Source organism: Candidozyma duobushaemuli (genome assembly GCF_002926085.2).
Source record: "Candidozyma duobushaemuli strain B09383 chromosome Unknown A_B09383, whole genome shotgun sequence".
Taxonomy (NCBI): Eukaryota; Fungi; Ascomycota; class Pichiomycetes; order Serinales; family Metschnikowiaceae; genus Candidozyma; species Candidozyma duobushaemuli.
In genome coordinates, this window is record NW_020289901.1 from 639,332 (window position 1) to 654,072 (window position 14,741).

A 14,741-nucleotide genomic window follows, 5' to 3' on the forward strand; every position below is an offset into this window, starting at 1 on the left:
ACGTGAGGCTACAATATACAAGGGGGAAGGGTTTGAAGGCGCTATGGCACCATGGAGGGCGGGTTCCTACATGTGTGGATATCATATGCAACATCCGGCAACATGGATATCTTAATTTGGTGATACCGCCCATTTGGTTGCAAAATCGATCTGGAAGTTGGTCGTTTGGGCGTCGCTCTAGGTTTCCCGTAAGTGAATGAGGCGTTGCTCGCATGTTGCTGTAAACGCACTCCTGCGGTCGACCGTTCTGTGCGTCATGCATGGAAATGGTTACTTTCCCAACTTGCCCATTTGTATGCACCATGACAAACTATAAAAAAAATGGAACACCGTAAGTCGGCACAGTCCGGGTTGGCGTGTTGTGACAAAGAGAAAAAAAAGCCGTTCTTTTCATTTACCTTCCAAATTTGGCACTTCGAGGCCGCTAGTCATGCCCCGCAACTTTAGCACTGGGTACATTTTTTTTCGTATCCCGGTCCGCTCAGATAGCCGACGTGAGAGAGGCATCACTATCATGGACGCCCCAGGCGAAGCAGCAATACTAATTCGGCAATCGGATCGTAAGTTTCTCCATTTGTAATCCTTCTATTAGCCTGCGGGGCAGAATATTCAGCCCTGCGATGTTTTTTCCGTGCGATTTGACTAACGCAGTACATAATACGACCTCGGGCGTTACGAAACCTTACTTCTCGCTGCATCCTTGCTCCCGCATCAACTCTACGCTCACCGTATGTCAGTCGAGCCCGCCTTGGGAAATAGATGATGACACTTTGGCTAGAAAGTGGCTCACTTCGACAATACACTTACGATGCGTGGACCTTTAAACTTTTGGCTTTCTCTTGGTCACTGCCTCCTCCATATAGAACGGTGAGAATCACACAGTACATCAAACTTTTCCAAATCATTCTCTCGGGGACCACCACCTCCTCTTCTCGCTTAGCCACAACGTGGTGAGATCCTGAAGCGGCTTAATGTCTGACTAGCTGTCAAAGTCACGCATTTGTCCGCCTGGCTCTTACTCGTGGCTTGCCCCGCCCTGAGGCACCCAAAGGAAATGGAAAACAAGGAACGGTGCATTTCTGTGCGTCTACGATGACGGACCGCGTATGCCGGACCTGCACAAGGTTAACGATTCATGTTGGGCAAAGTGCCGGCGAAGGTGATTCGATTCAGTTAGTGGACCCCGAGATCTATGCGGTTCAGTTGGCGCCTTGCATGTATAAAAGGGCCCTGGGGTCCCTTCTTCAGAGGAGCTTTTGGAAAATGAACTCAACCACTCCAAGCTTTCGAGATCTAATACCTTAAGTGGTTTTCCTTTACATTTGCAGCCTCCTTCATTCTCCCGCCCCCAACAGTCTTGCCCACCATACTTGACATTTTGAGTTACTCCAGAGCCAAACGCGACAGAAACCTGTCCTATGCTTCTTTGTCCCAGCTATTCCCCCACAATCTGGATCAGCAAGACGCCTCTACTAACCATCCTTCACGGATGACCACAAGTGAGCCTCAGCCGTCGGAACCCTTCAGGGTCGATGAGCCTGACTACCACAACCCATTCATGTCTGCTCAGGCGGACTTCACTGAACAGACAAACCCAAGCCAGGCTTTCTACCCCAGCCAGCTACCCATGGAAATGTCTCTGGTGAATCGGTCCTCCTCCTACCCTCAAAACCCCAGCAGCTTTCCTACTTTCAACAATACCAACAACCGCATGACCTCATGCCGCCGATGCCAATGGACTATGGAGAGAGGCCTAGTTACGGCGAAAGCAGCAGCTACGGTGATAGAAGCAGCTTCGAGAGGTCCACCTATGAGAGAAATGTCAATCGCCCTGCTGAAAGACAGAGCCTTGTTGATGACTCGGGCACTTCACAGAAACGGTCTAGTTCTGATGACATGCTTGTGCACAATGCGGCGGGCAGTCTACGACACTTTGCCCAACCAGTGCCCGCTAGTCAACCTTCTCATCTCTCCTCTAGAGAGTCTGACGATCTGCTGGATAGCTCTTTTGCTGAATCACCTGTTGGACTCCCCGTTGGCGAATCGGGCTTCGTACCTGCGCCCCTCTCGGAGTCCAACATGATGGGGCTGCTGTCATATCCGGACATGACCACCATGGTCAACTCGGATCGCAATCTCTCCGTGCCCTTGGTGGAAACCACTTTCGTGGACCCCACGAAGTGTAGCATTTGCGGAAAGAAAATCTCCAGAGACATGATCAGACACATGTGGACCCACCAGACGGAGAAAAGGTTCAAGTGTGTCTTTCCAAAAGGCAGTTGCCAGCATAAATCGGGCCTGTTCAATAGAAGGTACGATTTCAAAAAACATCTCCTCAACAAACATTTCCAATACGACGACGTGTCTGCCAAAAGAGAGCATAACCTTCGAGAGAAACTTACCCAGTGGGGTACTTGTCCTTGTGGAAGGCGCTTCTTATCGGGGATTGGTTGAGTCAACATATTCTCACCAAAAACGAGAGCCAGAAATGTCCTTTACTCAGGCAGAACAGTAGATAAACAGTGTATAGTATATAATCATGAGCATAAATTTACGGAATTGAATTACTCGAGCAGTTTGGCAAGACTGATAAGCTCTTTGCCGCCAACAATCTTCACCTGGGGCTCTTCAGAACTTTCATCCAAGGACTGCTCCGCCAAGTGCACAGCCGCCTTGCCCACTTCGTGGCCGAAGATTGGGTAAATCACATTGTTGCCAATGAAGGTGTTGTGGAATAACTTGAACGTGCCCGCAGACAAGTCATTGAGCCAACCCTTGGACTTCTCACGCTCGCCTAACAAAGGTCCAGGACGCAATATGATTGTTTGCGGGAATTTAAGAGCAATCACGTCATCTTCCAAACGACCCTTGGTCTTCATGTACAAGAAGGGGGACGAAGCACTGGCGCCTACCGAGGATATGAGCACAATCGTCTTGGTGCCGCTCTCCTTGGCTGCTTTGGCGACGTTCAAGTTGATGTCGTGATCAATTTCCACAAACTTCTCAGCGGACCCAGCCGCTGCTCTTGTCGTTGCCAAGGACGAGAACAAGACCTGGGCATTCGATGCTGCTGCAAGTTCAGGATACTTTGATGAGTCCTTCTCCACAATCTTCTTGAGCTTGTCCGAGGAGAAATCAAGCTCACGGCGGGTAACCGAGGTCAATTCCTTGAACTTGGCCAGAGCGACCGACTGTTTGAGAATTTCACTGCCACAGAGGCCTGTGGCGCCAAAAATAATTGCTGACATGATGAAGAGAGTAGTTAGTGATTGTGGCAATCTAGTCAGGGATAAAGTGCGAGCCGCAGTGCGCAGTACGTGACAGGGCCCTCTGCCTACATTAAGCAGATCAGCGTATTTGACAAATATCATGCGTGGCCACAAAGCCAGAGGATTGTTCTGGTTCTGGCCGCTGGAAATTACGGGCACTGATATTGGAGATAAAAAAAAAAAAAAAATTAGATGCATCGCGGCAGCGTGGCGGCTCTGGATTGGGATATCCAAAACGGCTGCGAGGTTAACTTCCTGCTCTTTTCCGCAGGGTGACACGCTATCAAATACCCCTATTGCTGTTCTTTTCTTGAAAAAAGTTTTCCCCTTCTTGAAAACTTTCATGTTCTCGAGACTGCAAGATCTCAAGAAACGTATGTGCCCCAGGCTTGCACCTGTCAAGGCCGCGCTCGTCTATGCTGGTTCTACATTAGACTGCGCCGACGCCAGCGCTCTAAACAAGCTAACCGAGGAATGTGGAAGAGTCGGCCTGGTTCGTAGATTAGCACCTTGTGCTTATCAGCTCGTGTTTTGCTGCACCTCTTCGCTCCCCTCTCGTTTGTTGCTGTTCGGCGCTTATGACTGGAAATTTCTATTTGTGGCCTGGCCCCAGCTGCGCACTATTTCTCCGAGGACGTCGGAATGTTCCGAGTGACGAGGCTTGAGCCGCCCCGAGATACACACCGAGGCCAGGGTTCAAGAAAGCGAGATCTTTTTGATTGAGGCAACTGGAACATAGAAGTTTCCGTTGAAATAGGGGGAACAGTGGGGAAGAAATGCAATAACCCTGTTCCCTCCGTTACGGTGTACCTCAGCCCAGCTGTATGCATGCGGGCCGAAACTAGACGCCCCGCCCAAGTGGGTAAGTTTATCCGCTAGCGATGGCAGCACGCGCCAGATGAAAAGACTATCTTAATAAGAGGATTTTCGCAGGTCACCCGCATCTCATTCTCGGCGTCTGTCACTGAATTCGCCTAGCCTGCCTTTTTAGACGAAGATTGCTGGATAAGCCACGTGACCTAGTGCGCCTGTATCACTAGATTTTCCCGAAGGGTCGAATTTCGAGGAAGCAACTCATCTTCTTTTGGTCGATACAGGTCAAACTGTTATAGCCGCCGAGGAAGAAGGGAAAGTATCCTGCAAGTATCCGCTTATCCTAACAGCCACCTACTCGTCCTCCCTATCGCTTACGAGGCAGCACCCCCCCCCGATTAGTGTCTGCTGGTCTAATTCCGGCCTGCTTTGTATTTATCGCCAACAGCTCCACCTTGGCCTCAACTAGGAAGTGCGCATTTTCACAGCACTATCTATCGCCGGAGCTGCTCCTATATACCTGCCGACTTTCTCATGTCTCAAGTCAAACTGGCCCGTTCATCCAACCCCCATTCCCGACCATGGATCCGGAATACAACGACTATCTTCATTATAGCCAGATGAATTTGCTGCATCTCCAGCAAGGGCCCATCTCGGCTCCTGCTGCTCCGTCTTCCGGTGACGACTATTTCACGTTTGTGGTGCCCCACGATGAGGTCTCTCAAGATTATACCTTGTCTTCCAACCACGAGCACGCCGACGCTGGCTCGCTGGCACGAAGTCAGCTACGGGTTAATCAGTGGAAACCACAACCGGGCGCCACTCCGAAGAACTTTGGTCATATGAGCAGCAGACAGAGAACTTTCTCCGACAAGAAAGCTCGCAACAAGAGCAGACTATCAAACTCAATAAATTATAATTCCGAGGACTCGAGGGCTGTCAGCGACCTGCCGCCAGTCTTGAACAGTTCTTTCGAGATCTCCAACAGAGAAGGGCTTGTGAAGAACAAGAAGAAGAACCCGGGCTTTCACATAGCGCTAGATAACTTGCAAGCTCCGAATATGATGCTTCGCATGAAAGATCAGAACATTCAAGCTGGTACCGTTGGCTCCGACTCCAGGGTCGACTTGACCTACCAGCAAATGAAAATCTCTGACCCTGACGTTCTATTCCATAAAAATGGTGTGGAATGGGACAGTGGTCAAGAGAACGTTACACCGCTTATGAACCCGCCAAATACGAGTGACTTGGGCTACTTCGGCTCCTTTGACATTCAGTTGGCTGAAAACGATGGAAGCTTCACGTTGTCGGATGGCGGAATGCCTGCGGGCTACCTTTCGCTTCCGAAGGATGTTGACCGTTCAAGTGTGACGAAAAGCGACGACAATAGCACCGACTTTGATGATCTTGCTCAAATCCCTCTTGAAGGCTTTGTGCCAGTACCCGAGAGTTTCGAGGATTACAACCATGGCATTCCGCATTTTGATGACAACTACATTGACCATAGTTTTGGCCACAATGTGTCTATACATGCCCTGCAACATAATGTCGATCATAGCCAGCACCACTTTGATCTTCACGAATACCCAGCTCACCATCAACAACAGCTTCACTCTCATCAGCATCCTCATCAACAACCCCAGAACCAGCATCAGCATTCTCACGGCCATGACTATCACCTCGACCACTCTCAACAGAGCGGCTTGCACGGTGCCCATGCATATAATCATGGGATGCCAGTGAATTATCCAGAGCAATACAGACCAGTCAACAAAGCTCCAGTTCCCCAAGCTCAAAGTCTATTCCCAGACCGCCCTGTTCTTGAACGGTCGCAATCTGCGCTGAGTGCTATGACATCGGCAAAGTCTGACATCAAGAAGAAAAAGAAGTCGAGCAGAGTCGTCATTTGTCCTATCTGTGATAAGCATATAAGCAGAGATTTCACGAGGCATTCTCGAATCCATAATGAGATCGGACGCTTCCAATGTGTCTTCCCAAGGAGTGTATGCTCCCACAAGTCTGGAAAATTCAACAGGCCTTACGACTACAAGAAGCACTTGCTCAATGTTCACTTCACCTTCGAGGATCCAAAGACCCGTCTAGCGCCAAACTTGAAAGAGAAGCTCACGGTTCGTGGACACTGCAATGCCTGTGGACAATATTTCACTGGAAATGACTGGCTCAATGAGCACGTTTTAAACACAGATAAAAGTAAGCGCTGCTCAAAACTTCAGCAGGAAGCCGAATTCGATGAAGACGACTTTCAGTCTGGCGAGAACGGCGAGGATGACCAGGCCAATATGGCAGACTTCCTTAAAGAAGAAAGCCTGGACTAGTGTCACATCTGATTTCAACCGTCTCATGCTGTTACGATCATTATCTATTCAATTCTTCTTCCTTTCATACCACTATTTACATACCCGCTGCGGGATATGATGCAAAGGATAATATATATTTGCCGGCGTCAAGAGCCATCACTTCAACAAAGTCTGTAGCTACAACACAGGCTAAGTCTATGCAAAATTCATCTTGATTATTTATGATTTCCTATCACGAATTTAATTCTCTGTACTGATTCTCCCAAAAATCTCTTCCCCTAGTAAACCATTCGGGAAGCTTATGCTCAGGTGGGAGATGAAGTTTGATAGGCTCAACAAATGATGACTTTGCAACAACCCGTGGTTTGTAGTATTGGAATCCGTAAAGTTCCTTAGTTTTGGCTAAGTCCTCAGGGCCACCGGATCTCTCCCGCTCAAGTCTGTAATGGCGAAGACTGCTTTCAAAGGACGACCTGCGTCCTGGTGATTTAGCTTCAAAACTGGGTTTGCGAAACCTCAAGTTGCCTGGCCGGGTGATTCTGGTGTCGATAGACAGTTTTCGGCGGTGTGCAGCTAGGTTGATATTGTCTCCGCTAAAACTGTTATTCCTGCTTCCACTACTTCCAGGCAACGGCTTTTCGAGCAGGAGATTAGAAATTCTGTGCTCGGGCGGTGTTCCTGGAGACGCTGCAACGGATTCCAGCTCTTCGTTTTTCCGCTGTTCCACTAGTTTGAGCAAATTAGCAGGGATTTGAGGCGATGCCAGAAGAAGATCGTCGTCCATGTCGTCTTCGTAATCATCGGCCGATACGTCACCATCGTCATTTGTTGCATCGCCTTCATCCACGGAATTTCTGACGCGGCGATTACTGCCGATGGACGCGATAGACCCTTTCGACTCCGAGACCTCCAGGTTTTTGTCCCGTTTGTTTCGCAACCACTGATCGACTTCGAACGGAACCAACTCCACTTCTATTAGCTCTAAAAAATTCTCAGCGTTGTAGTTATTTTTACTTGAGTTTCCCGTGTAGATACGGTATTCATTGACGATGGAATTGAAGTTCCATTTCTGAATACGTCGGAGGATACCAACTAACGTCAGCGACAGATCCACCACTAACACGTTGTGTCTGTTTTTGTTTAAGATTATCTCGAAGGCACCCTCTATTAATCCAGGCTCAATGAGCATCCACAGATTGTTCTCGTTGCTGGTTCCACTGCTGCTGTCTAAGGGTATCACCTCGATCTCACCCTTCCCGACCGACAGTTGAGAATCGGTTGACTTCTCGGCCTTATCGCTGTCCTTGCCATAAGCACTGTGACTTGTGATCTTGAGGCCCCCTAGCTTAAACAATTTAACGCCATTCTCCTCCAAGAAGGCCTTCAAATTCCTCGGCGGCTTTGCTGCGTCAAGAAGAACAATCGAATTGAGTTGTAGCGTGGCCAAGAATGGTGTGTGGTCTGCCTCAAGCTTCAGGCATCGGTATACACCTGGCTCTATCAAGCCAAGATTGTCTGGAGGCACAAGCATGTGGTTGGATCCAGGGCCCGATCTACCAAAGTGAGTGTAGAGGCACGTGATGAGGGTCCCGAGGAGGGCTTTATTACGGATCGCCTGTTGGGACATTTCTTCGGTAAGGAGGTGAAAAAATCCCGCAAGTATAACGCCTTGTGAAATAAGAAACGAGAAATTAAATAGTCCGCTTTTGTCTGTGATCGTACATCTCCATCACCGTTGGGCGCTCAATACCTTATTGGTTCTCACGGCTTTGCAGGCATGGCACACCAACACGAAGTACAACGCAGAACCCTACAGCTATTGAGCAAATTATAGACAGCACTGATTAGCGTCTCCTTGGATAATCGGCAGAAAATATTGAAAGCCGAACCTCGGCAGATGCATCCTCAAGTGAGCCATATCTTCAAGGTATCTTGCGAAATACATACCGATGACAGCAGATCACGAATTTTACAGATATATCAAAACTGAGATTCACTTTGACATTTAACTGCAGCCGCTATCGTACCATTGACAGTTCTTTATAGAGAGCTGCAATATGCTCGCGTAGACGGTGCAGTGCGAGCAAGAACGCCTTCCCAATCGGGCTCAGTAAAGTGCTCAATGAATGTGCTCAAGTCCATTCTTTGACAATATATAAAATGAGTCGGCTCCCTGAATAAGTCAACCAAACACTCAGCCTTTCAAGATGGATATGGGATCAATGTCGATGGGATCCATGTCGATGGACCACGCCATGCACAGCGCTACCGACAGTATGTCCATGAGCTCGTCTACTATGGACCATGGCAGCATGGACCATGGCAGTATGGACCATGGCAGTATGGACCACGGGGGCATGGACCACGATATGATGGGCATGAACATGTGGTTGACTACCAAGTACGAGGGATACCCAGTCTTGTTCAAGTCCCTTGTCGCTAACAACGGTGGTGAGGCCTTTGGTATTTTCCTCCTCTTCTTCGTGGTGGCCTTCATTGGAAAAGGCTGTGAGTTCCTCAAGAACTACTTGGAACTGAAGGTTTGGCACAACCCCAACTACAACCGTCAAACCACCATTATTGACGAGTGTGCCTGCGATGATGAGGAGGCTAACTCTGGTAAAGGCCTGGAGTCTGTTGAACAAACCAGAAGACCTGCAAGTCACTCGTTCTTCACCTACTTGATGAGAGATTTTATCAGAATTATTTTGTGCTTTATTCCCGAGATGTTTGGCTACGCCTTGATGTTGGTGGCCATGACTTTCAGTCTTGTCTACTTCTTCTCCGTCATCTTAGGTAACACCTTCGGTCGCTTCTTCTTTGAAAAGTTGAGCAACAAGCTAAACCTCCTGCCCGGCGCCAACAATTTCGCAGGTCACCATTAATATTCTTTGTCTATAGTAATTGTTTTGAATGATATGATAATTCCTCCCATACTATACAAAAATGTCCGAGATTTTCCTGGAAAGCTCTCCGAACTTACTCTTGTTGAATGAACTGGCATTGCCTGATTGGAGCTTCTCACTGTAGATCAAGCGAAGCAAATTGAGCACCTCCTCACGCGTGTATGCGTCCTTGCTCTCCGACACCTTCTGGAGGAGGACATGCTCTGAGGCAGTGAAGAGCTCAAAATACCTCGAGGCCCTGCTGAAGTCCACATGGTCCACCTCCTTCATCACACTCCGAAGCATTTGCTGGATGGTGATAATGTTCAAAAGAATCTTCTTAATACCGTTCTTGTTCGCAACTTGTATCATCTCACTGCCTTGCAAGAATGATCGAGTTAAAAAGTTGGGTAAACCAACAAAAACACAGTCGGTTTCGGCAGAACTGAGTCTTTCCGAAATCTTTGTACCAATGGAATATACCTCTCTGTTGTATTGACCGATGAACTGATCCGAGTCTGCTGGTTCAGTGCCGAGAACGAAGTTCTCACGGTATGACTTGCCAATGTAGTACAATGCTTTGAGGCGAAGATCGTATCTTAAGGCGATCAATGTTTGATCCCTGATGCTCTCAAACGTTTGAATCACTTCGTCAAACTCTCCAATTTTCGCCAGGTTGAGAGTCAAGTACACATTTTGGGTCTTTTCAGCGATCGCAAATGTCGAGCGTCCGTTCTCTAAGATCGACCAGTCGTGTCTCAATTTGTCTACCTCGGACACTTTGGCTTTTGGAATTCCGGTTTCGTAAATCGTGTAGTTCGATTCCTTCCTCATGCTAGGCAACCACAGTAAAATCCAAGATGCAGTAAGAAGTAAATAACAAACTTGGTCAAACCATTCATCGTCGAATAAATCGTCCTTGGTGATATCAAAAATGTTTGGAGAATGATTGGATTTGAAGAGCATCAAGTCGATTTCCTTGGTTATCAATGGTGCGCAGCCCTCGAGGTCGTCATGATGCTGAAGTATTCCTCCGCTCATTTCCAAAAGGGCAGGAGTTTTGAGCCATTTGTTGATCTGCAGAATATGCTTCGAACGCTCACCTATTCCAATGCCCATCTCCGTAATATCGTGGCCAACTCCTGTTGCTAAAAGCTCTTTGAAGTAATCGTTATAAGCTTTTGCAAATTTTTTAAGCAAGTTGAGTGCAAGATCACTTATGTCTCGCCTGTAAGTGAATGAAGTATTCAATGAGTGACATGTATGGTTAAATAAACGACGAAAGTTATTAGCGTTGGCATAAACTCTGTTAGCTGCTGAGTTAGAGCGATGGAAGCTCGCCAAGGCTTGATTCTCGGACTCGTCATCATTCAAGTTGATTGTCTCTTGTGTAAATTTGACGTTCAAATTACCCTCTGTGGCCAACACTTGGTCTAGTTCACCCACCATACATCTCTCGAAGTTGAGGTTGAGGTCATTGTGAAGCTTTCTGTGGAAAGAATTTTTCATGAAATCGTAAAAGAACTGATATGCCGTTAAGTTCAAGCCCTTGTTCTTACCAAAGTCGGTGAGCATTTCTTGAGAGGCTGATATGAACACGAGGAAAAACTCTAGGATTATTCTCATGTTGAAAATGTTTTTGGGTACTAAGTCCTCTGCAAGACTATTGAATTGCTCGTTGGTGATGTACGGCGACACTTCAACCTCGGAATTCTGAATCGATCCTTTTTTCGAGCTCGGGCTAAACCCAGGGAACATTTCGTTGAGAACCATAGTCATATCCTCAGTTGTTTTGCTGATGGATCCAGAGGACACATTGTCGAACTTGAATAATTGTTTGTTCGCCAAAATGTGATGTAATTTGTTCGAAGATTGATTGAGATCTTGGGCATGTTTGGCACCATCCTCGGTATTGTCATCGTAAATGTAACTCACAATAAGTGCTTCAATCTCTTTTTTGAGTAAGTTCCAAATCGTGTTGAAATCATAAGTGGGTGATGGAGGTCCAACACTAGAGTCACGACCTGTTGATCCCACCGCATGGCTGCTCTCTATCAATTTCACCACTTCACATATCACTTTATGTTTCAGTAGCACCACTGTTGCTTTTGTGATGATAGTACTAAAGAAGTCTTGAAGAATCGGGACGGCGGCATCGTTAAAGGTTTGACCGCTGATCTTCTCTGATCCAGACCCGAACTCGAATTTGACAGCTTTCGCAAGTCGTGCAAGTTGTGGAAGATTTCTTTGCTTGCATTCTTGTGTGGTCCGATTAATCAAGTCATGAAGCTCAACCTGAACAGATGAAACCAAAATTTCTAAAACAGAGTTCAATCTGTTGAGCTTCGAAGCTGTGGTGAGTAACATGTAAAGATAATAAAACGATTCGGAGTTCGCACTAGAAGCATATTCAAGTATCAAGGAGTAGTCTGCCTTCGAAGTTTGGACCTTGGAGTAGTGAGCATGAATTTTGGGAAGCTGATGCTCAATGAAAGTAGCGGCTGGCTCTGCAAAACATGATGCAATTTCTCCAATATCCAAATTTGCCGAATTGTAGATGTACAGCTCTAAATTATTCAGCAGCTTTATCAATGTTTTGAATGATGCAATTTGAGGATTGTTAGACGAAAGATGATCGATCCAAAATTCCTTCCCCAGGTTGAAAACACTTGAGTTTTTGAGATAAATCTCATTCCGGAGCTCATCAACAATCATATCGTATAGACTGTTAGACTGGTTATCCAAGTAGCTTTGGATTCCGGCCAAGGCGGGAAGGTGCCAGAGATTGTACTTGGCAGCTATTTTATAGCCCTCTGAAATAGTGTCATAAACTTTGTGTAGTTCCTTATCGGCGGCAAGCTTATCCACTGTATCCGGAATTTGATGCAAGCTCTCGATGGCGTCGAGTATTTCAAGCATCTCAGAATATTTCTCAGAACTGCTATCAAGCTCCTTGAGCACACCCATTCTGTCGTTCATATCACGGGTACTCGATTCAATGAGGTTCTTTATCAGGGCGGAGTCATCCTGTGACTCTTTGGCAATCGACATGAGCATGTGGAACAGACCAACCGAGTTGTTGAAGATTTCGTGGTTCTCCACGACCGCTCTTCGAAGAGTATCACTGGTGGATTCACAAAGATCGTCAAATTCGGCCTTTCTGTGGGCTAAACCAACGGAGGTATCATCAAGGAATGCAATGGCTAATTCAATTGGCGTAGTATCTCCAGTGGTCAACTGAGACCAGTCGTAACGGATGTCTTTGTATAATGTCTTGATGTCCGCAATGGACTTTTTTGTTTTTCTTTCATCGTCTTCTGACATGGAGCCATTGAAGGCCATGCTCACAGCACGACGACGATTGCCCATGTCCAATGTGCTGTAGAAATTGTATATGTTTTGTGGAGAATCTATTCTGCCAGATATTCGAGTAAGTCTGGTGCACAGGTTTGGTACAGCTATTACCTAGAGAAGACAATATCTTGGATGGAATAGCCTGAAATTCGATAAAAAAAGTAAACAAATGTATTAAAAGATTGAGCTGTTTGCGAATGACAACTTTTATATAATTATCACCTTTGATATATTTATTTTGGAAATCTTACAGACGTGATATTTACATGGGTCTCAAATCTGAGTTAGAAATTGAGATTTTGCAGCTAAAGCCAATATAAGACACAAGTACGTAAAAATGCACAAAATTTAAATCTTTAAGATAACATTTTATTGCCTCAATAAGCAGATTTCTAAATAAATTTCTCTGCAAAATAACAGCCCAAGCTTGTAATTTCCAGTTTGTTTGAAATGTATCACTTTTGTGGGGGATGCGATCAATGTTTACATATCGCGATATACTCCAATAGAGACTCCAATGACTACATATCACTGCCAATGGAGGTGATCGAAGTAAACAGCGAGGATACATCGTTTCAATATGAGCCGAACAGAAGCAAAGACGTGATTTTGTATGTACCAATATTGAACCTTCCAGACCAACACTAACAATAGGCTTACAGATGATTCAGATCCCATCGTTTGCACGACAAACTCTGCAACTCAAAGACGGCCCCTACCGCCGAGCTCACCTTGTGAGCCTCATCAAGAAGAACATAATCTAGTGGAAGTTATCCCACAAGCCACCAAAAGCGGGAGCGTCTTAGATATCGAGAACTGGATAAGCTCGTCAGATGAGGAAAGCATAGACCTTCTGAGTATGCCTGCTCCCAAGAGGAGGGTCAAAAAGATTATACCGCCTTCAAGCTTTAGTCAACAAGTCGAGAAAAGGCTAGATGACGCAAATGCTACTGAACCCGTCACCAATCCACCGAAGCAGCCATCAAAGATAGCCACGAGGAAGCTTATACCAGAATTTATTGAAGACGGATTATCTGACCCAATTACAAGCTCACCAAAAACAAGTCAAGTGTTTACTGAACCAGCCAGTCAGACGAAACCACAAAAGCCCAATCAAAAGAATGAGAAGTTTTCTAAGAAGGACTGGAAGGAGGCCAACAAGGCAACAAGGAAGAAGGAGGAGATCCTTTCTGAAATGATTATTGAGCTTGCGTCCTCCGTCGAAAGCAAGCTTGGTGGGACTTACTTTGACGAAGTATTCACTGGCACTCAGTGTAGGAAGAAAACGACAAACATCCCCAGCATTTCATGGAAACGGAAAGTGAAGGCAATACTCAACAAAGAGAAAGATGTATTTGAGCCTTGTGAACCGAGGGAGATCTCAGAAAAGGTTATTGTACTATTCTATGAGGCGGAAAACTTGGTAGAACAGATACAAAAAGGCAGTTTGAGAGCCGATCACGAATTAGCGGTTAGAAGTGCAGCGGCTGAAGAACCGAGAATTGATTACTACGTCATGGTGATGGTAACTGGTCTCAAAGAGTATCTTCGAAAGCTTCAAGGTATAGAAGATAGGGCCTACAGAGATCAAATGCTCAAAAAAATGAACGAGCCGGTGTCCAAGAAACGGAAGCAGGAAGAGGTCATTCTCAAGGCTTCCGAAGCCCAACTTTGCATTCAGCAGGCTGGTGTTGATCTCGGCCTCAATATGTTCAGTGTCAGAAATCAACAAGAAGCTGTCGAATGGCTCCACTCATTCACTTACACCATTGGATCTGCGCTTTACGACAAGTTCCAAAGAAACGCAAGCCTTGCGAACATAGGCACTGTCAGACTGGGCACCGACCAACGAAGCACATTCATCGAGGTACTCAAGAAGTTCAATCTCATGACGCAACCAAGAGCCGAGAAGCTTTATGAATTTTACACTTCGCCCGTAGCGATATACAAGCGGTTCCTCACTAATGATTCGCTTGGAACTGTCAAGGGTAAAAATATCGTACCTCCTTCTGCCAATGCAGCAATGAAGCGAGTATTTACAGCTACAGACCCATCGCAGGTTATAACATAGAAGCTGAGTTTATTATGGTTTATAATACATT

The 14,741-nt window shown here is 46.3% G+C and overlaps 7 protein-coding genes across 7 annotated transcripts; 4 read left to right on the forward strand and 3 right to left on the reverse strand. All coding sequences in view use genetic code 12, as the record gives it.

Moving 5' to 3' along the window:
• Positions 1-1,489: 1,489 nt before the first annotated feature.
• Positions 1,490-2,515, forward strand: CXQ87_000291 (uncharacterized protein; the record flags this gene model as incomplete). The annotated part of the gene is made up of 3 exons (XM_025478873.1): positions 1,490-1,642; positions 1,678-2,410; positions 2,481-2,515. 3 exons carry the CDS (start codon positions 1,490-1,492, stop codon positions 2,513-2,515), a joined length of 921 nt encoding a protein of 306 aa, XP_025338346.1.
• Positions 2,516-2,564: 49 nt separating this feature from the next.
• CXQ87_000292 (uncharacterized protein) lies at positions 2,565-3,248 on the reverse strand (the record flags this gene model as incomplete). The annotated part of the gene is made up of 1 exon (XM_025478874.1): positions 2,565-3,248. One exon carries the CDS (start codon positions 3,246-3,248, stop codon positions 2,565-2,567), a length of 684 nt encoding a protein of 227 aa, XP_025338347.1.
• Positions 3,249-4,663: 1,415 nt separating this feature from the next.
• On the forward strand, positions 4,664-6,418 carry CXQ87_000293 (uncharacterized protein; the record flags this gene model as incomplete). Its single annotated transcript, XM_025478875.1, has 1 exon — positions 4,664-6,418. One exon carries the CDS (start codon positions 4,664-4,666, stop codon positions 6,416-6,418), a length of 1,755 nt encoding a protein of 584 aa, XP_025338348.1.
• Positions 6,419-6,632: 214 nt separating this feature from the next.
• Positions 6,633-7,931, reverse strand: CXQ87_000294 (uncharacterized protein; the record flags this gene model as incomplete). The annotated part of the gene is made up of 1 exon (XM_025478876.1): positions 6,633-7,931. The coding sequence occupies one exon, from the start codon at positions 7,929-7,931 to the stop codon at positions 6,633-6,635; it is 1,299 nt and encodes a 432-aa protein (XP_025338349.1).
• A 676-nt stretch (positions 7,932-8,607) lies between these two features.
• CTR1 (high-affinity Cu transporter) lies at positions 8,608-9,285 on the forward strand (the record flags this gene model as incomplete). Its single annotated transcript, XM_025478877.1, has 1 exon — positions 8,608-9,285. The coding sequence occupies one exon, from the start codon at positions 8,608-8,610 to the stop codon at positions 9,283-9,285; it is 678 nt and encodes a 225-aa protein (XP_025338350.1).
• Positions 9,286-9,336: 51 nt separating this feature from the next.
• Positions 9,337-12,654, reverse strand: SEC8 (exocyst subunit; the record flags this gene model as incomplete). Its single annotated transcript, XM_025478878.1, has 1 exon — positions 9,337-12,654. One exon carries the CDS (start codon positions 12,652-12,654, stop codon positions 9,337-9,339), a length of 3,318 nt encoding a protein of 1,105 aa, XP_025338351.1.
• Positions 12,655-13,498: 844 nt separating this feature from the next.
• Positions 13,499-14,710, forward strand: CXQ87_000297 (uncharacterized protein; the record flags this gene model as incomplete). The annotated part of the gene is made up of 1 exon (XM_025478879.1): positions 13,499-14,710. One exon carries the CDS (start codon positions 13,499-13,501, stop codon positions 14,708-14,710), a length of 1,212 nt encoding a protein of 403 aa, XP_025338352.1.
• Positions 14,711-14,741: the final 31 nt, after the last annotated feature.